The sequence below is a fragment of the Diadema antillarum genome, unplaced genomic scaffold, assembly GCF_040938485.1.
Source record: "Diadema antillarum isolate AM-2024a unplaced genomic scaffold, OU_Dant_1.0 scf00000231, whole genome shotgun sequence".
Lineage (NCBI taxonomy): Eukaryota > Metazoa > Echinodermata > Echinoidea > Diadematoida > Diadematidae > Diadema > Diadema antillarum.
Window position 1 is genome coordinate 1,658,967 of NW_027271120.1, and position 22,536 is coordinate 1,681,502.

At 39.0% G+C, this 22,536-nt stretch overlaps 1 protein-coding gene across 1 annotated transcript; it reads right to left on the minus strand.

Moving 5' to 3' along the window:
• Nucleotides 1–537: 537 nt before the first annotated feature.
• LOC139724808 (NADP-dependent malic enzyme-like) lies at nt 538–21,670 on the minus strand. Its single transcript, XM_071635931.1, has 12 exons — nt 21,473–21,670; nt 17,178–17,333; nt 15,054–15,254; nt 12,627–12,788; nt 11,559–11,662; nt 9,141–9,250; nt 8,777–8,874; nt 7,866–7,979; nt 6,615–6,726; nt 4,306–4,448; nt 2,033–2,206; nt 538–1,500 (listed from the first exon to the last, which is right to left on the minus strand). Exons 1-12 carry the CDS (start codon nt 21,563–21,565, stop codon nt 1,252–1,254), a joined length of 1,716 nt encoding a protein of 571 aa, XP_071492032.1. The 5' UTR covers nt 21,566–21,670; the 3' UTR covers nt 538–1,251.
• Between the last annotated feature and the right edge of the window lie 866 nt (nt 21,671–22,536).

Consider the following 22,536-nt stretch of genomic DNA (forward strand, 5'->3'; position numbering starts at 1 on the left):
GGCACTTTTAGAGCATAATTCTACCACATGTTCTTTGGCTTGAATGGATAATGTACAAGCAGACCAAAAGAAAACAAAAATGGTATGGATTTCATCACAAGTAGGACCGAGGTAGGTCAATGATACCATGTCACATGTCTCCAGCTGACCTGTAAACCCTTCACAAACTTTTTTTTCCACTTTGAAATGAAATCTGTAACAATGACATTAGTTTACAGTCTCACAATGACCTAAGAACAATGAATTCTGTGTGGGAGTTTACAGCAGTAAATCAGTGAAATCAGTAAAACTGGATTTTGATATTTCTGTGTGTGTGTGTGTGTGTGTGTGTGTGTGTACACAAATTGGGAAAGTGAAAGATAGTGACATCATTATCCCCTCACTCAATTTGTGCATTGTAGCAACCAACCTCACTATTCAGTGTAAGCATGCTAAACTCTCTTATACTAGGTTCAATTCTGATGAAACCCACACCATTCTGTTCATCCGACTTCACTATGGTGTGTGGAATTGTTAGTCAAAAATTGTCAGTTCTCTGTCATCCTTCTGCATGTTCTCTGCGTAAACAAATCCCAGAATATTTCTCCTAACGTCACAACTCGGTACGAACTCGACGGGTCACGTTACATCACGTTCGGGAGGAAAGGTTTTCCAACATCAAGATCCCTGGCTAAGCAGTTCTCCAAACATTCAATCAATGTATTCAATTGTGTATGCAAATCACGGTCACATAAAGACATTCCATGACAAATAACATTTGTCATGGCAGCTACAATCATACAATGTATTTGCTTCAAAAAAGTCAGTCATGTATAAACTACTATTTAGAAGTAGATAAGCAGGGCAACTTCTGTAGTGATATTTAAGATGCAAACACATGCTGAGGGTAAAATTCACTCTCTGTTGCCAATGTGACATTTATTTCTTTGTGCATATGGCTATAATCTTGGCTCAACAATCATGACATTGCTAGCACATTAAACTTTTCTTATCAACATGAACAAATGCTTTCACTGCCTTAAAGAAGACATGCTAAGATACAACATGCACCTACAGCATTTTCTGATGAACAGCTAATCTACTTTCCATTTATAGTTTACTCCACTCACCTGCTACTGCCCATTAAAATGCTGATAACTTGCACGATACAATTTCAATTTCACAACTGACCATTCCAAATACCCTTTGCACTGATAATACCTGCATTCCACGACTCTCGCGGGGAAAAAACTCCAAGTGTCAGCAGCCTCCCTAATACTTTGATTCTGTCGGCCATTCGTAGTAGTCTGGGACAAAGGACTCGTATTCGAAGTCGTATATACACTTGCGCACGTACGCCTCCATGTCGTCCGGTTTCGGGTACGTAGATGCCATGCCCGTCTTGTAGGCGTACTCTCCAACGCGGGTGGCAATCTGGACGGATACCTCCCTGACGTCCTCCAGGGGTGGGTAGACTCGTCCCTCATCCAGGTGAGCTTCTGTCACCAAGTTGGCGATGCACTGTGAAGTCACAATATTCAGTTGCAGTCAGTCCATGAAAGGGTTTTATTTTTTCATATCATCCAGTTTAGCACAGTACTGTCAACAGATAGTGACCGACGCTTTTCATTCAAAACTTTAAATAGAACAACAAATCAAATGAAATCAAACAAAGAATTTGATTTTGCATGTTTTAACATAATTTTGCAAAGATTCAATGACATGGAATTTGTACACAATCAGGGTTTTCCAAAATTTCTCCCAAAACTTAAAAAGAAGTATTTCAGGCTTCAGATACCAGTGACGGAAATGGCTACTTCAGGGCTACTTCGGGATACATAAAAGAACTTTCACTCAAATTCATAACTGCATAAAAAGAATAAAGTCATTGCTACGGTTAACACATCTGTGTTAAAAAAATAAAATGCTGCGTTCACCTCACAGCAAATTTTGTCAAGTTTGAACTGGATATGATTTAATCTATCTCTTGGCAATGATACAAGCAATAATGCAGCGGGTTCTTCATGTTCAAAAAAAAAAAAAAATGGCTTACCTTCGCAGCCTCCAGGAAGACCGTGTCAGTGACATGCTTGATCCCGAAGGCGATGATCCCTAGAGCCACGCCTGGGAACACGTACGCATTGTTTCCTTGGCCTGGAACCAGGGTCTTACCGTTGGGCAGCTTGTACGGGTCAAATGGACTCCCACTAGCAAACACACACTGGCCCTGTAGTGGTGGTCAGTAAATGATACACGTGAGATCTGAGAACTGGTCATGGTCACTGGCATTTACAGTATACTGTAAAAGTGGATATTTTCGCGCGAGAAAAGTTTTTCGCGCTCGGCGAGCGAGATGTATTCGCGTGTTTTTAATTCTGCGGAATCAGTGCATTGACTACTGGAACATATGACATGCAAAAATATTCGCGTGCTATTATATTCAAGCTAGTTTCTGGTTACGTGAAATACACGAAAATTTCCACACTGTGAAAATTTACAGTTATGCTCGACAGGAGAGCTGCACTGACATACGGTACATTGGCACACAATGCTGGATCTGAAATTTCCCTAAGAAAACCATTCGTATCTTCACATTCTGTATTTGTATTTCTTAGGGTATCAAAAGGAAGGGCACGATTCCTGAATGACTAGCTTTCCATACGGAATGTGTCAGTGTATACCTCATGACAGGATGAGGGCGGTCTGCTGTTTCTTAAACTTTTACATTTGCTGCACACCTGCACCTCCAGCAGGGAATGATTTTCCTGGTATCGCATTGCAATTTGCTTTGCATTGGATGACTGCTATAAAGAATGTCTTATGCGTTGCATGTTTTATTTTGTTTTGGTTTTTTTTACATGGGACTGTACAGAACTTTTGTTTGAAGTATTTTCCCATTGATTAAAACTGCTAATCAAATTTGAGAAGTAAAATTATTCCCTGTCAAGGTAATATGCATGGGGAGTGCCCCTTACTGCCTTCTGTTTGCAAAGTGACATTTTTGTTTAGTTGTTTGTTGTTGTTGTTTTTGTGGGGTGAGGTGGTTGTTTGTTTTGTTTTGTTTAGTTGTGGGGATGGGGGGGGGGGGGGGTGTTAGACAGCACAGACTGCCTGAAATGAACTGTCAATGGGTTGGCCCAAGTTTACATCATCCGAAAACTGTAAGCAGTGCACTCCCGTTATAACAAACAAGGCTTTACAGAAAATCTTATTACAACAAAGTAAAACAAGACTCAAAATCATTATCGATATGTCTTTACATACTTGATTGTTTGGCTATACAAAAATTTTGATATAACATAAGAAAACTGCAGATCCTAAGGGTTTCACTGTATTAAAGGGGAAATGCTCATATTTCTTTACCCTAATTCTTTGTGTTATGTTTTTATCTATTCATTAGGGGGGGGGGGGGGGGGCTGGTGTGCAGAATACCAGTAAAAGATCTTATTAAGTTACAATAACGACAATTATAAAATGGGTTCAAGAATGTAGCCAATAGGAAGCGCTGAAATGAGTGACGTGTGCCTTGGTTACTCAGTCCCATTGCACTGCGTGTTAAATCCTATTGCCGATCGTCTGTGCGCGCGGCGGCTCCTTTGAATTGCATGCATACGCGCTGTCAATCCTGTAAACAACTTCTAGTTCGGGCTGCCGGCCGGCCGGCCTTTCTTCCCTTGTGCATAACATGTGTGGCACAGGTTTGGCGTATGTATACTCTACTTACGTACACTTTGTACAGTACAGTAGACCAAGCGTTGTGGGACCGGACGCGTACATGGAGTCACTTTGAAGGGCAAATCCAACAATTTAGCAGGTTAATTCTCACGCCGTTTTCAGAGTATGTTGTCTCGTAGACCTATATGAGGAGTCTATATCAAGTCTTTAAGGTAAAGGGTGCATATTCTATGTAAAATAAGTAAGTTTTCATGCGGGAACTTAAGTGTCTGGAATCCCAACCCCCCATCAATCTGTATGTGCGGGATTTCCGAGTGCGACGTGCGTAAATGTTTGGGACGAACATCTTCGGACATCTTGACCCACAAAGGTACGTGAAAAACGCTGAAAAATGCTGTTAGTTTTAGAATTTTCGACCCATTTTATAAAACAAATGATGCACAGGATTATTTCGTGGCGTTAGTGGATACACTAACGCACTCTATCCTGTGCATCATTTGTATAATACAAGGATAAGAGGTTCTAACATGCAATCCTGGTCTTGCATAGCACCCACACAATGAATGAAAACAAACTCACACGTTGTTTGGGTTTGTTTGTCTTTCCCCCCACTGGGATATATTTATTATTCTACGACCTTTTGAAACTCACACTGGTGTGCTGGTAGGCCTCAGCAGCGGTGCACTCGGCCTTACTGGTTGGATTGCTCAGGGCAAAGATGACGGGACGCTTGTTGAAGGATGCCATGTCCTTCAGAATGTCTGGTGTGAACACACCACTAATGGCAGCAGCACCTACACACATTGTACAGGATAAAAAAAACAAAAAACAAAGAAAAATTGACACAATGAAAAATAAAAACAAAAACAACAATCCAGCAGAATGGTGAAAGGAAACAGTATGAAAAGGCCAAGAGATATTCAATTAGAAAGGCGCTCGGAGAGCGCAGACCCCTACCAAGCGGCTAATTTTCACATAATCAATACGCTAAAAATGGTCCCATTTCCAAGTGATAAAGAATCCTTGTTTAATAGTGTTTCCATCTTAACTTATTGTTGCGCCTCAAGCCTCTCTGCACACCTTAAAGGACAAGTTCACCTTCATAGACATGTGGGTTGAGTGAATGCAGCCAATATTAATAGAACACATCAGTGAGAGTTTGAGCAAAATCGGACAATCCGTTAAAAAAGTTATGAATTTTTGAAGTTTCTGCTTTTAGTAACGGCTGGATGAAAATACTATAGCTTGTGATGTCACATAAGTACAACGATATAAAGAAAGAATAAAGAAAATTCAACATATTTCCATTTTTCTCGCATAAAAAAGAATGCTCCACTTCTCTCTTTCAGAAGGCAGGGGGAACAATATTACCCTTAACATACGTCAGTAGCAAGTCAAAGAAATGTGCACTTTATTCAAAAAGTGAAGTTTAGTGAAATTCTCTTTTTATTTTCCTTATATAGTTGTACGCATGTGACATCATACACTGTAGTAGTCTTCTCTTCCAGCAGTGACTGCGGAGATACTTAAAATATTTGTAACTTTTGAACAGATTGTCCAATTTTCCTCAAACTTTCACTGATGTGTTCTACTATTAATACTGCTGCATTCTCTCAATCCTTATGTATATGAAGGTGGACTTGTCGTTTGAATAGATACAGCTTGAATTCCCTGGTTTGAAGGTCCCATTTGCCAAAGATATAGAATCCTTCAAAACTACGAAAAAAAAAAAGAGTTTCTGGATCTAGAAAGCATCACTACCAAAATTTCATAATCTCTTACTTGTGTCATTATAACATTTTCCTGTAGATCTCAGCTAAATCCGTTCACAATTTTCCGGGTTATTTTGCAAACAGACAGACAAACAAACAAATAAACCGATGCCAGTAAATACCATAACCCCCTTCCTGGAGGTAATCAGAAAAGACCATTAAAAAAGTTACTGCAGGATAATTATGATCAACAAGAGCCTGAAGGGGATTAATGCTCACCTAAGCTTCAAAACTGGATTTACTTTCGTGCAAGCTCCCTGCCATGCTCCTTGTTGTTAATTTTTATAACTACCTTTTATCATGTCCATAATCATGAACAATTACCGTCAGTCTTCACCCACTAGGGTTTCGCAAACAATATGACACTATTACTACTCTATCAGAGAAAAAGAAATGGTACAGTCAAACCTGCCTTAGCGGCCACCTGTCTATAGCGGCCACTGAAAAATCCCCCCGAGAGAAAAGCCCTGTTAAAGACCCTGTATATAGCGGCCACCTGTCTAACGCGGCCAGTGGCCACAAATTTGTTTCCCGCGGTAGACTTTAACCTGTCTATAGCGGCCAAAATCCAATCGAGCCGTAGCCGAGCCGATAATTCAGCGTGTTTTACTGCTTTGTAGCCTTGCGGGCAACGTTCAGTGATCGCCACCGCTGCAGTCATCCCTCATTTAGTCATAGTAATGCAGTTAAGCTTTCTTCACGACAATACTACTGTGCAACAATTTCATTCATACACCGGCATGATTATTAAAATGCATGAAACACACGGTGTGTGCATACGTACACACATACATGTACATGGAAGGATACAACGATGATACATGTACATGTAGGCAATGCACACAAAGTTGGATTACCTGTCTATAGCGGTCACCTGTCTATAACGGCCACTTTTTCCGTCTCCCTTGGGTGGCCGCTATAGACAGGTTTGACTGTAAATGAATAGTCTTAAATGGCTCATAGAGGTTAAGGGGTATCCAAAAAAAAAAAAAATACTATGAGAATTGAAGGGTTGGCAACAAGGTGCTATGAATTTCAGGTTTTTAAGGGCTCTGGCAATTTATGAAAGACAACTTTTCTATCACTTCAGAATTTCTTGCGGTGAGACTACTCCCGCCACCACCTTTCTGTGATCTACCAGTATATATATAATGGGATTTATGGTTGTTTCTTTCTTTTTGTGCTTACCTATGAGGACGGTTGGTTGAACAGTTTTGACGATGGCAGCTAGGTCAGTCATGTGCTCATGATCATGTGCATAGTGAGACTTGTGTTCCGAGATCCCACCAGAGGGGCGACCCTGCATGAAGAAGGCAAGATGGTAGAAAGGTATTATCCTCTCTTTCAGTGTGTAGATTTCTGGATTACATAATACTTTTTAATGCTAATATTTGGTGACGAGATGACCATATTTCGTGGTAATATTCCCCATGCACATGGGCACTTGGGCTCAATAACCTCTAGAAGCAGCTTGAAGAAATTGGCATCTTCCATAATAAACATTCCATAACATTTTGCTCTCAGGTCATTAATCAACCTCGCATCTAGACCACAGAGTTCTTGTTTCAATATACGGCATAAGCAATCATTTTTGTGTGTGTGCCTGAATTCTTGTATATTAAAATATTGTATAAATACTGAAACTGTTTGCACATTGCCTCAATCACTAAAAAAACAAAAACAAAAACAAACACAAAAACATAATCATATATTTTACGGCTTTTGAATGGTTTCACATTAATATATTGTTTGAGAAAAAAAAAGAGTAGGGCTTAGTTGCAGTGTCCATAGAGTCAACTCTGGCCCTTAATCCAAAACTGGCATGGACATCATGAACACATTGTCCAAAGCCCTCTTTAAGTGGAATGGTGGGACCCATATATAACAGCAGCTTCCATTACTTAGTGATCATTACGAACCAGGGCCAGCAGTCTGAACACCTCGTACTACTGTTGTGCTTCAATGACGACAGCCTGAATGCTCTCATAATGAAATATTGTATACCTACCATTGATTTTCTAAGATATCTGAAAGCACCCTTAAACAATTGTATGGGTACAGAGAAAAATTAAGACAAACATTCTATGCAATATCTTTCAAGAAAGTTTTTTTTTTTTCACTTTTTGAAAATGTAGTGTAGCTTTTTCAGTGTCATCACAAATTTTCTTCAAGTTTATCAGCTTTCCCTTTACAGTTTACTGTGAAGTTGTGTGATATGAGCAAATCACTTTTAACAAGTCTAAAATGGAATTGCCTTACGGCTGACAATTAGATAAAAGGGGGGAATGTGATGACACACACAATGAAATCTGAAAAATATGCCTGACCGCTTCCCAGCGACTATACGATGGCTACAACACATGGTCAATAATGTAGCAGGGCAGCAGTCTCGCGGCACATCTCGCTGTCAAAGAGGTTTTAGGACCTAGATGGCGTTACCTTGGAGATCAGTCCCCTGGAGTCCACCATCCATATTCTCTCCCTTGCCTCTTCTTCGCTGAGTCCTTCTTCACTCATGGCGCTCACAATTAGATCGGCGATACCTAGAGATGCCTGCAGTCCATGACAGACAGACAGACAGACAGACAGACAGACATATAGAGAAACAGCAAGAATAAATGAAAGAAAGAAATGGAAAGGTAAGGAAGAAATAGCCACAGAGCAAATCATCATGTTATTTGTACATTGAGCAATGCATACAGACAAATAAAAAGTAATGCTAAAAGTGAATAACAGGCAAGCTTTTTTTGAATGATCACAAGAAAAGAAATTAAAGGACAAAACAGATTTGCTGTAATATTCACTTCATGGTGTCTTCAAGAATTTCGGGAAGATACCACCACATATTAAAAACACATACATACAGTGTACTATCAAACCATGGCTATTCTCAAATTTATTTGAAGACGTTGATTGCTCTTTCCATTGAATATCTTCACAAACACTGCTCCATACTGGCTTCTGTTACAGTAGCAGAAGAGTGCTTTTTATGGTCCCTTTGAAATGTTAAGCACAGAAAATGGTGACAATGTTTTAGTCTCCTACAGATTTTGCTGGATTTGGTGAGTTTTGAATACATGAGAAAAGAGTGCCATGCAACAATACAGTCAAAAGACTGCAGAAACTATTTCTATGATGCCCATGGGACACTATTTTTGTTGATAAGCGACTTTAAGATAATAAAACTTGTTAATTGTTTGTCTCAAATTCTGTCAAATTTCAGATGCATTGTGACTTGACATCACACTTTTGCCATACAAAGATTTTGTATTTGGGTAACTTTGAAGCAGCCTTGGCTATAGTGTCAACAAGTGGACAGCAAAAATGGTGGTGCCAGGCTATGCCCTTACCTCACCAGCACCCTGGAAGAGGAACTTGTTGTCCCTGAGTTTTGTTTTGGTGATGCGCAAACTGGCAAGGAGGCCGGCTACAGCAACAGATGCAGTACCTGGGGGAAAAAACAAACAGTTTGCAAAAGAAAATGAATTTCTTATTGTCAATGTCTGTCTGATCTGACATACACAGCAAAGTAATGTACATGAATTAAACTGTCTCGATGTAATATGTTCACTTTGATATTGCAATAGATTTGCAAAGGACATGAGGATGATATTTGATCAGATCTATATGGTGAAAACAGTATAAACTTGATGGTACTGGAATGATATTTGAAATGATACACAGTGGGAAACATGGGGGTAAAAAAACACTCACCCTGTATGTCATCATTGAAGACTGTGTATTTGTTGCGGTATTTCTCCAGAAGTCTGAAGGCATTGTTGTTAGCAAAGTCCTCAAACTGAATCAGGCAAGTCTGGCCATACCTACAGCAACATAGAGAACACAACAATGCAGTCGTACGTGGCTGACATGAGTCATTAATGTGGGCTTTACTCTGAAAAGGCTCCTTTCTACTTTGAAATCTTTGGACTCAGCAATACACATTGATGTACGAGCCTGCCCATTACTGTCTGTGGTGTCAGAACTGGTCATGAATTCTGCTGATAGATACTCTGGTATTCAACAGGTCTAATGCAGAGACGATGGTTGTTCTATCACAGTGGTTATTCACAACATGTCTGATATCAAGTGGTTACCTTGTGTGATTCGGAATACTGCATCTACCCGAACAGAGTCAGGTTAAGACTTGAACCTCTGTATACACTGAAACCATGGGGTGCATACATTAATTCTTCTCTTGCGCAATTCACAAGACTGTGGCCCACATTCCTAAAATATCACTTCATCTAAAAATCCACTCCTTATTTCACTTCAGCCTCAGAAAGAAAAGCAAACAATCAGTAGCTCTATACAAGGTGTACTGTACGTAACAGAATCCCAGCAGCAGTTGTGAAAATTTAAATGGGTGTGACAACCAAACGAGGAATGAATTGCATATCATATCATGTGAAGAACAGATATTTTCCAGCATTAATGATACAACAAATTAACAAATCTCACTGTTTAGGATTCATGTTTTATTTTGGTTTCTTTTTTATTTTCGTTTGATTTTGATTTAATTTCTGAATTTCTCTTTCATACATAAATGAAATACAAAGTCAATTGAACTAACTAATTGAGCACAGTATAATCTAAACCTGACAGTTAAAGGGATAGTACAGTATTGGCAGAGACTCCAACTCTCCCGTTTTCGACGGGAGATCTCCCGCCGAAAACCCATTTTTGCAAAATCTCCCGTTCTCCTGTTTGAGATTTAATTTCTCCCGCCCTGGCTCAATGTCTCCCGTTGGAAAGGATTTCTTACTTATTGCTATCGTATGTTGCAAAAATAAGCCTTAGATAGTACCAGAGAGCATCTATAACCCTAGGAACTTCGCGCTTCGCACACATAAACTTGGAGCCTCCCGTTTGCTAGGGGTTTCAGGCGGGAGAATCTCCAGATCAGAAGGTGCTTGGGGTTGGAGTCTCTGTATTGGTGGAGATGAAAATTTGGCTTTTAAATTTTTGCAAGATACCAAGAAAACACTTATGATATAGTGCAGAGCATACCATAAGAGGAATTCAAAGTTTATTTGATGAAAATCGGGTTTGGAATGACTGAAACATCCAAAAACAAAGTAAAACAAAGCGATCGTGATAAAGTGTGGGTCCCACACTTTGTTCGAATTACTCTATTTTGGATATCTCAGCCATTTCAAAACCAATTTTCATCAAATAAACACTGAATTCCTCGTAGAATTACATGCTCTTTCATATTTTATAAGAGGTTTCTCATTATCTCACAAAAAAATGTTAGAAACCTGAAATTAGGTCTCAACCAAAACTATACAATCCCTTTAAAACAAATGATTAATTCAAATATCCCACATTTTTTTTCTGACATAATGCAAAATGGAAATAAACAAACTATTTTGTGCATACATTGGTGCAAACATAAGTTACAGTATATCTATTGTTCAAAGACAAATTACCTCATAAATTTTGTGAGGTAACAGCTAATACAAGTACCTACTTTCTCACTCATAAAATCTCGCATCACATACTGTAAAAGTGGTTTCTTTTGCGTACAGATACTTTCGCCGTTTCCATCGATGCCGACTTTTTCGCGTGTGTTTAAATTCGCGGTCGGCAAAAACTGTTTTATTTTGCACATGAAAACCCAAACTATAATCCAATTATTCTTTTATTTATTAAATAGAAATTAAAATTAAATGCAGGCTTACCTGAAATTTCGTCTCTCGAGTACTTCTATAACATGCTTGTACCTACATTGCGCGGTATCGCTGTGTGTGTGTTGACCATCAATACACTCAATGCGCGGAATCTTCGTGTGTGTGTGGCAATAGCGTTGTAACAAGCGGCGAGTTCAAAACATTTCCTTGCATGGTTAATTTCGCACGACTTTTCAAAACATTTTCGCGTGATGTTCAATTTGCGGTTCAACCTCAAAGCGCGAAAAGCGCAAAAATAAAACCACCGCGAAAGAAAACACTTTTACAGTACCCAAGATTTCATTTCCTTCATGACTTGTATATGGATTGATACAAGTTTGAAATAGCAGTGGTTAAAGTGTCCCCTCTACACAGAATACACAGCAGCAAACATTGCATTGAGACCACGGAAACATGAACATCTCCTTTATACAAACAATGCAAAGAAGATACTACTCACCTCTCGACAACAGCTTCCATGAACTCATCAATGAGTTTGTCATAATTCTCAGACCGATCCCTCTTCTCTTTCAGACCAATATACAGTGGGTCATCTAGAAGACTCTGTGGTAAAACATTTTAAAGGAATACAGTAAAACGATGATATATTCGCGGCATGAAATTTTCGCGAATTGGAGCCGACGGCCTTTTTTGCGGCATGAAATTTTTCGTGAAATGCCACCTGCATTCAATTCGTATAGTGTAGGTATGAACTTTCGCCTGCATTTTATTTAATTAATTTTCACGAATCTTGGCTCTTGCAAAATTCGCGAAATCAAAATGCACAAGAACATTCCTCGTTTTAGAGTACTCAGTTTTTTTGTTGTTGATGGTGTTTTTTGGTTTTAGTTTTCGCTTCTTTTTCAATGAACATGTACAGAGCCTAAAAGCAACAACACATTATACAGCACTGTAACACTATGAACATACTTTTTGCCACACACCATAACTACTGTACAGTGTGACATACCAACTGCTAATTTTAGGAAGGCCGGAAATTAAAAGTAAAGTATTTGAGGGAATAATCAGTTTTCTGAATGGACAGGTGTAAAGAGCCTATGCATCAAGACATTATTCTGTACTATAACACAATGCTGCACACTGGCATGTGTTCGACAATCCCTGACCAGTAAAAATCACTGTCCGACCAGTAACCTTCTCAGGAATAGACCAGTAAAATATGAAAAAACTGGGTACCTTCGGTCCAACAAACAGGTCGGACCAGAAAAAAAGCAGAAAAATGGGTTAGTGTGCAGCCCTGTATAACATAAAGGTTTACCACACATCATAACTACTGTCCAGTGTGGCATACGAACTGCTGATTTTGGGATGGCAGAAAAATGTTTAAATACCTAAAAGATACAATGTAAGTATCAATGAGATTTCTACATACATCCCCACACACACTAACACACGTTGGCTACCTTTCAAATCTGAGGCCTCCAAAAACCCAATTATCAATTATGAACTTGTATCATTGAAGTGCATGTACCAAAAAAACAACAACAAATAAATAAAATAAAATTACCTGGCGATCTGTTCCAACGTCAATCATAACTGGCAAACATTGTGAGGGATGGACGCCAGCGATGGCGGTGTACAGTGCCAGCTTGCCCACCGGAATGCCCATGCCGTAGCATCCCAGGTCACCGAGCCCTAGGATTCTCTCACCGTCAGTCACGACAATGGCCTTAAGAGGGACAGAAGACAGAGGGGGCATTGGTCCAAAAGTAATTCCAAAAAGAAAGAAGAGTGAAACCAGAAGCAAACAGTGACTTTACACTTGCTAGAGGTAATATTTGTCAACTAACAAATGTATGACAATGCCTGTATTGCATACAAAAGTGGCTGCACTCATATCTATCAGGTTGAAATGTATTCAGTGATCAATTAGTTTCCCTACCATCTCTATCTTCTCTCCTTTTCCATAAATTCAAATAGAAAAAAGACAAAGGGGATAAAGCCAGACAGAGAAAGAGAAAAAAAAAAGTGCAGTAACTTTATACAAATATCAAGAAATTGACATACCAAAAATTTTACAGTCCAGTAAGAAAGTGTGTGTGATGCATATTTCTTTTTTCCCCCTTTTGTTTTTTTGGCCTCACATGCTGTAATTGGCATGTGACAAATGGTTCAGCTAAGCTACACCTCAGGCATATAAATCGATCTTTATACCAGAACAGACAAAGAAGACTACATTGATTATAAAACTCTAATTAAACTTTTGTGCTACATACAGTACATGAATATCTGTAACATAACTCTCAAAAAAAGATCTAAGTACTGTAAAGGAAGAAATGTTCGTGGCATGAAATTTTCATGAATACTGTAGGTGCAGACAGTCCTTTTTGCAGCTTGAAATTTTTGCAAATTGCCACAGGCATTCCATGCATACGGTGTAGAGAAAAACTTTAATGTGCATTTTAATTTCGCAAATCTTGGCTCTCACCAAACCTGCAAAATTCAAATGCACGCAAACATTTCTGGTTTTACAGTACCCTATCCAACAAATTTCAGAATTTCACGAGCTTGCTCTGAATGACTCTTTCATCTGTTCTGTGCAAACTTAAACTCTAAAATTGCATATTTCTCAATTATCATATTTTGCCAGGCTTGTCCTGTCCCCCATACAGATTTGTAATTGTGTAAATGTAGCAACATTTGAACATGTGATTTATGAGGACAAATTTTCCCTCAAACGATTACCACTTATTATTCAATGATTTCCAATCTTGTATTTTACACTCAAAATCCAGTTTATGTTGATCCACTGAACTTCGAAGCAGTGAAGTTCAAATTTGAAACCTATATTTTCTTACACAACACATTGTCAAAAAAAAACAACAACACACACACACACATATTCGTCATCAACTCAAGCCCATATCTCAGCACTAGGCTCTGCAGGTTTTATGTATACTGTCCCCCCCCCCCCCCCCCCCAGCTGATGTTGATGAGGAACATATTTTCTCACAGAAATGCAATAAAGAGATTGAATACAGAAAATTTATGTTGAATATTAATAGAGGTGCAATACAAAAAAGATAAAAAATTCTACACATGAAACTCCATACTTTTCAGAGCTTTTATTTTACTGTTCAGATCAAATTATGATTAAAGCTAGAATGGTTGTATTTACATACGCAACGCTATGTTTAATCCCCCTCTTCTCTCGGCCACTCCTCCTTATACATTCTTTTTCACAAAGGTTTGTAAGCATGATAACAAGTCCAGGCATAAATTGACACACAGATATGGGGAATGATTAGAATTTCCTTCGTCACTGTTCAAGGTAATATACACTTACGGTGAAATGCTATCTATTGCAAGTCAAACAATGAGACAATGTACCTGATGGCCATTGTGCTATCTCCGCTGTTTAATAAGGAAGTCATATTTGCTAAAATTACCACCCTGCTGGTGAAGGAAATTCCACGCCGAAACAATGTCTTGCTGGAAATCACATCATGCCATGGAAAGAGAAAAAAATAAAACAATAAGAGCAGGATGCTCTTTCTGAGACAGTGGCCTAATCATCTGTTTTCGCTTTCAAGGCATTGAGTATTAATTGTAGTACACTTGATAATGACATAACAGCACGATAAATGATTTCTCCTATATGCCAAAAGGGTATTCTGGCAAAAACATAGACTGTTAACCCATTGAGGTTGGGCTGATTTTGCTACAGCACGCATTTCCCACAGACACTTGCCCGAGTATACTCAGGACTCGTCCTCAACGGGTTAACAAGCAAGTACTAATACATTTAACTCGCCCGACAGTTGAAAGAATCAGTATTTTCAGGGAGCCTCCTGTTGGTTTCTGAATGGAGGTTTGGCAGCTCTGGTACTAAACTGCAAATCCATGGACAAATGTAAAACCCAATATCAGCAAATTTCAAGTTTTAACCTTTCAATACTCTCTGAGTGGAGTGAGAAATCTTGATCATCATTACCTTGACATTCTGCTCAGGCCATGCAGCAATGATATCCCGGATGTGTCCCCTATCGTGCTTGGTGATGAAGAGACCGCGCGGCCGACGGAAAATGTAGCCATAGCGTTGGCATGCCAACCCGACAGTGGGCGTGTACACCACAGGCATCATTTCTGTGATGTGGTTGCACATTACACGGTAGAATAGCTTCTCATTGCGATCCTACAAAATGTAAAAAAGCCAAACAGAGGGAATGTCAATGATTGTTGCCTGACATTGCACATTCGATATTCCTAGAATATTCAGTAAGCCATGATCAATGATTTCAATCATATTAACAACAGAATGCCTATTCATAAAATAGGACTGACAGTACAGCATAAAGTATTGCAAATTATCACAGAATGAAAGCAAGAATAAATTATCACATAATATTTTTCAAATGTTGCTCTGAGGTAAAATCTGTGAATTCACACATTCGGCTTGGATTGTTCTTAAAACATTAATGTGCTCAGCCCTTATACCTGTATACAATGTACAAATACCAACGGTAATGTACAGAATGCTTCTCACACTAAACTGCACATGAAATTAAGCAAGTCATGCAGCATCAGTATGATAAAGTATCTGCTAGTTTGGTTGGAAACCTCAAGAATGGATTCATGCTTTGAATAAGACATTTCATTTTCAACAAACTTGCTTTGTCATTCTACTCAAAGATTATGATCATTCACAAGTCGGATACATTTATAATTTAAGCCTTTTTCTGAAGTGAGGTCAAGAACTGTCAAGTCCTACTTATGTACACAAAATGACAAGAAAAAAAAAAAACAGGAGTGTAATGCTACATTGGCCTGTACACAACAGGAGAACAAATTATAGAAAACAAGAACTTTAGTCCCTTATCTCTCAGCCACAGTGTTATATCAATTCAATGTGAAGGGTACAAGAGTACTTGTCACGTGCAGGGATCTTGCAATGTGTATACAAACACAATGCAAAGAATGAGTTAGAGAGATAGGGACTCACAGACACAAACACACAGACACAGACACACAGACAGACACATGCACACACACACACACACACACACACACACACACACATACACACTATGTATTTTGTACGAGAATATTTGAGCCATGCCCTTTGTACCTTCTGAGTGATCTCCATTCATTCTTCTTTGATATATTGAAACAATGAAAAGCTCTCAAACAAACGCCAGTGCCGTTAGCTCCTGAACAAACAGATTAATGCTTGGGTGGACTGCAGTGTCCATAAAATCACTACTAGCCATCAATAGTGGATGTCAGAAGAGGTTAACTATTCAAGTAAGCACTAAAAAATGAATTGGCTAACAAATAAGCAGAAAACTACGACTTTTTAGAGAGATTTTAGAAAAAAAATGTATTTCAATCCCCTCTGTTTGAATGGCTTATCTTCAAATATTGTGCCCTGCAAGAAGTTCAAACAATTGCACCCTGCAAGATCTTCACATATTGCACCCTGCAAAAGTTCAAATATTGCACCCAGCCAAGACCTAAAATGAGTAGAAAGGCCATGAGTTTTGAGTGGGTGAGGATGATAAAATTAAAACTGTACATATAAAGAACCTTCAAGAAACACCCCATCTTTCTTTTTAAATACTGCAAGGCAAAATGAGTTAGACCTGTGAAATAGATCTATACGTACGAGTTATATGTCAGAAGTGTATACAATGTAACTTAAACTACTGAAATGGTAGTGTGAATGGGCCTCTGTTCCAAAATTTTTTCCGTAAACTGCTCTATTCCTCTCCAACCTACTCCCTTGCTTGATAAATTTTAACCTTATATTTATGTTATAGCTTTCCCTGCCTGTTTGTCATTTTTCCTCTGACGAAGATTCTGCTAGGATCAAAAGCTACTTAAGGCCCCTTTTGACTCCAGATTTTAACCTTGTCAACGAATAAAAAATCATCCAAAGAGAGAGCTGATCAGAAAACAAAAAGTATATTTCTTCGTGCCGCAGAGGCCTTAAATGAGCTCAAGGTGCGAAAAAAAAAATGCATCAAGTGATCCAGGGCATACCAACATTTTCTCGCCCAGATTTTTATTTCAGGCAAATTCTACTGGTACTATGGCAGGCTCTCACACATTTACGTACCTGCAAGTCCATTAGCTGTACATATTTATCAAGCGGGCTGTGGTCCTTGAGGTTGTGGAGAATTCGCTCCTCCTGCACCTCGGCACTGCTGATGACCGGCGGCAGGAGACCGTGGATGCCAAGAGCCTGCCGCTCCTTCAGTGTGAACGCAGTTCCCTGTAGAACAAAGAGAGACAAATCACAAAGATTGAGAGTTTAAAGGGTAACACATGGATGGTCACCATAACAGGAATGAAAGACATAAAAGACTTAAGTCAAAGCAAGGAGCTCCTTAGAAGGGTAAAAATAAGACACACATGGTGAACTGAGACAGAATACAGGACTAAAATTTGTATACTTCAGATCATGACTTTTTGCGGCATGAAATTTCTGCCAATTGAAGCCAATGTCCTTTTCTGCAGCATGGAATTTTGGCAAATCGCCACTGGCATTCAACAAACATCATGTAGACAGGAACTTTCACATGCATTTTAATTTCGCGAATCTTGGCTCTCGCAAAATTCATGAAATTAAAATCCATGCAAACATTTCTGGTTTTACAGTAGTTACAGTGTATGTATACTGCTCCTTTAACACACAGGACCACAAATACTTTTGTTTTGGGGACCATTGTGACATACGTAGAACATGTTTCATGATGAAGTTTGGTTTCCAGTATATACTGTAAACACTATTACAACTGTAAATCTCTAAAGACCTGATAAAGATATATACCTGGTACAAGAACAGCCTAAAGATGCATAAACACCATTTATTTATATTTTGTACTTTCAGATTTCTCCCCACCCCCCCCCCCACCTTGTTTAAATGTAAGTTATACAAGAAGAGACTGAAGTTGTGCACCCTTTAAAAACTCATTAGTAAAGCTGTAGAAATTAACCTCGCATTGTATGGAGATGTCCAGTTTTATGCTACTAAGTACAATGTACCTTGTCTTCTCGAGCATTACATTAATTCTTTCATTATTCATAACCAGGAGTAATTCAACTGTTAAATTGAATTTGACAGTGTGGCACATTACATAATACATGTATACACTGGTTTGAAACAGTTGTTTATTATCACTCTGAATATACCTTTCTTTCTAATTATGTCAAGCTTTCCACAAAATCATTCAGTCAAATAAATTACAATACATCACATAAATAATCTCACAATGCGAGCACAATCAATTATCTTCATTAAACAGCTAGAATGTCCTTAAGACTTTATGCAATGGGCTGATTAAATCTTGAGGACATTTGAAATCATGAGCACACTGTAATGAAAGTGTTGTTCTGCGCAAATCACTGTTAAAAAATGTAAAGCTTAATCATAATTTCCTATGGATATGGTCTCTGCTAGAGTGCACTAACAGTAAAATTTCAACCCTTCGTATACCGGTACTACAGTGTAAATGTTTCCATGACCCTCTGTTTTATCAAAATGTACTTGTTAAAGGTAAACATAATAGTTCCCAAATGACTGCAGAAAACATAAATTTTCTGCTCAGAAATGGAGACCTACAATGTGTAATAGATGCTTAAAATAACATTATGATAACCCAATTTAAGTCTGGTACTGACAAAATGCAAAATTTTCCCCGAAAAAGTACTCCAGAAGTATTACAATCTCAGAGCACATTCGATCATGGTCGTTTTTGTGATATTTTAGAATTGATTACATTATAATGGGACACATTTTCAGTGTCAATCGCACGAGAGTGCATCACATGCAAGTTGCTACCTGCAGCAATTCAATACTACTGCCATGGCACAATTTGATGACCACATATATTGTACATTAAGTATAGTATGTAGGTTGTAATGTTCTACCTACCCACTATTAAAAAGGGAAGGTCCTTTAGAAGAATAAGAATTGTATGAACACGATCCTAATCAATTTTTAAATTTTGGTCTCAAAATACTCCAAAAAATCTTGTTATCCTGGCAAATTGCATAAGCAAGACAAGTTTTCTTGATGGACCATTTTCAATACCGGTATATAATTGTTTTGCAAGCACATTCCAAATGATGAGAAATTATGAGAACATTGTTTTGCCTGTAAAGTTCAAAATTCACTCTTTAAAATACTGGGCCAGAATAGCAACAGTTTCATAATACTTCACTAAACAAGGAAAACATAATTTCCTTTCATTACAATTAGTCTGCGTTAATAAAAGATTTTATGTAAACTATATAAAGCTACTAATGTGTATTTAGTGTCTCTTCCTTGACTCTTTTGCATTGCCACTGTGACTTCCTAAAACCTATGAAACAAAAAGCCCTGCCTGGCCCTGGAGGTTCCAATCGGATACATTTTGCCCACAATAAACATCCCTGGTAGTACCAGCACATATCAGGTACAGCTGTAGGTACCTGCAGCTTGAAAGTGGTTCGATCACAACTTCCTGAATAACTGCCCTGATATGTTGATGGGAAATATTTTTATTTGGCTGCAATAGGCACACACACCTATCTCAAGCATAATGCAAGTTAGGTATGGATCATATGGATGGAACAAAATTCAAAAACATTTTCCTCATCATAAACAGGCAGTACACATTGTAATTGCAAGCACTTTAAATCTGTTGGCACAAAACAAGTACATTGTAATTACATAACCAGCCTCCAACCCACCTCCCAGGTCGAACAATGGAAAATGTAGCCTGCTCATGTGGACAACAACATTTGGGTCGTCTTAGCATTCACACCACAGATCTAAAGCTCGCTAATATTCTTTGCTGGGTTTGAATTAGCACTTGAATATTCATTACTGTTTCTGCATGTCTAGCTGCATATGAAAGTTGAAGAAGTGCAATTTCCCCAAAATTTCTTTGCCTGTCTTACATTCTTTGCACACTAAACAAGTGTTGCTGAAAACATTGAAGGAGACTGTGAATTGCTGCTGGCTAGGTAGTCTACGTTGTATTTCCTGAATGAAGCATAACATGTTGAAGTCTACAAAGACTATTCTTGAGTATGCTTGGATAGGTGCCTATGGGAAATGTGTTAAATAGCAAAATTGGTGCACCTTACAGCTGTAAATGGGTTAAATCAGAAGTGCTGTCTTTCGCCACATCAATCTACATTGTACATGTATTAACACCTGCGATAGACAGCACGACTTCTACGGCAGCACGGAGCATGGGTACAAAGAAGTGATTCTTGTTTCTTCTCCTTTTCCAACACCTCCCAGGACTACAGGTGCAGGGAGGTGGACTCCACCTCCTTGCTCCGTGGTCACACTTATGCATAACTCCAGGGTATTGTAACCAGTGAGTCTGAGCGACATGAAAGTGTTGGGGTATGCACAGACTGCACATGAGAAGACAAAAAAAAAAAAAAAAATCATGGCCCTGTTATCAGGTTTAAGAAAAACACACTAGATTCCAATGTCCAGTTTTGAGTAGAAACTCATATAAACATACGACACTGTTCACTGAACTACTCCTACTATAGACTACTACCGGTACCTCTACCACTCCTGGCAGTCCCAGTCCTGAGGTGAAATATTAAGGACCAAGACATGCACTCTTTTCAGTAGAAACCAAAAATTTACCAGAGAAGCACTCTGAGAGCGCAGACCTCTGCCAAGCAGCTCATTTCCACCACTGATCTTGTTCTTCCATAGATCAGATCAGTGGTTTCCACCAGTACGAATGCATGCTAAAACACACCAAATTTCCCAATAGAGAAATCTTGTTTTATTACGTCAACTTCCAGCTGCGCAGCGCTCCTCGCCCTAGCAGAAACTAGAACATGCACTTTACTTAGTTCTTCGCGTATCATGCAAACCTCAAAAATGTGCAGCTTGAACTCCCACATTATCCACATTCACCCGCCACAATATCGAAAATCCTTCATAAAATCGACAAAAATTACCGCATCACTACAAAAAATTTATCATTTGTTCCTTGTGTCATTCTCAATCTTTCCTGTACAGTTTCATTCACATCCAATCACAACTTTTCTATGTGCAGCTAAGATTATAAGAAAACGAGACAATAGTGTTCGACGTTAGCTGAATACTTAATATCTAATTTGCTGAAACTACAATAGGAAAGTACAATGATTGATTCATCATCGAAATTGGAAAAACGAGGGAACCTTCTTGCTCTGCCTCTGACAAGAGAAAGGCCAAGCAAGGCCAAGGTCAAGGACAAGGTAAAGGCAAGGGGACGCGGACGCAGGCCGCGGCGAGTGGGCGTCGCACTTCTAATTCTTCCCGTACGGACTGTCTACGGAGAAGACCTCGCTGCACAAACATCTGACATCGAAGCTCCAAAATCATTAACAATTTTACTCCAGGCCTACCTTGTTTAGTTTGTTGTCACGCAGAACATCCGCCCCATAATGTCTGGTGTGTAACATGTGATCTCTCTGCCAATTTTTTGAACGCGACGCCATGTCAATTGAAATGATTTCCTAGCTTTGTTGTAAGGAATCCCGTTTCAACAGATCGAAGCAGACTCTTTTTGATCGAAGCTTCGATGGTGGTAATGCGTGTGTAATGAGATCGATACGACAAACATACGATGGGTACGCAAAACAGCAGCGGGGCCAGCCACTGCACTGATCTCAGCGTGTGTGTAAAACTACCAAGCGTCTTTGGTAACTACTGTATCAACAGCAAGCGCACACGGACTTCGCTACAAAATATTCGCAGCCGGGAGCACAGAACTCTTTACTAGGAGTTCTGTGGGGGCAGGGAGGCGGAAAGAGACCTCCCTGCTACGGAGGCTTACTCTCTCGATTTTACGTAATACGCAAAATAACACTGGGCAGATGCAGGTGCCATTTTAGAAAGCAGAATGATTAATAGAGGGCGTTGTTGTTATTATGTTCTTTATGGAGCTCTCTGCCAGGTGGGCATTTTGCTCCAAAATAAATATTCATTTAAATAATCCCTTAGATCTAACAACAAAAACCCACACTACTACTAATCATTTACAAAAAATCTTACTATACTTATGATTAATATTTACAAATCAGATACTAGTAGTCACAAGAATAAAAGTGGATACGTTTCAGAGAAAATAGATGTCGCCTGCCTACTCCTTCCAGAAAACAATTATCAAGGTACCCGAGGGCATTCCCAGAAACTTGCAAAGACACGTCCTAGACTGGACGTAAGAAAACACTTCTACAGCCAACGAGTGGTAGACAGCTGGAATAAACTCCCAGAAGATGTCATCCAGTCACAGACACTCCTCACCTTCAAAATGAAATTGTCTAAATTGGGTTATTAATGGGCTAAAAAGCTCCCTAAACCCTGCCACACTTGCAATCTATCTACGTGAAGATGGAGGTGTGGCACTTCAAGGTAAATTCAAGGTATAAAATCCTGCACCGAATAAGCAAAGTGCAAAGTTACGCCA

Excerpts from the sequence above, each read along its gene's own strand:
- LOC139724808 (XM_071635931.1), bottom strand. The coding sequence starts at position 21,565 with ATGGCGTCGCGTTCAAAAAATTGGCAGAGAGATCACATGTTACACACC. Across the intron at positions 15,255-17,177 it reads TACAGCTAATGGACTTGCAG|GATCGCAATGAGAAGCTATT; the intron begins GTACGTAAATGT and ends TACATTTTGTAG. Across the intron at positions 7,980-8,776 it reads TCTTCCAGGGTGCTGGTGAG|GCATCTCTAGGTATCGCCGA; the intron begins GTAAGGGCATAG and ends CATGGACTGCAG.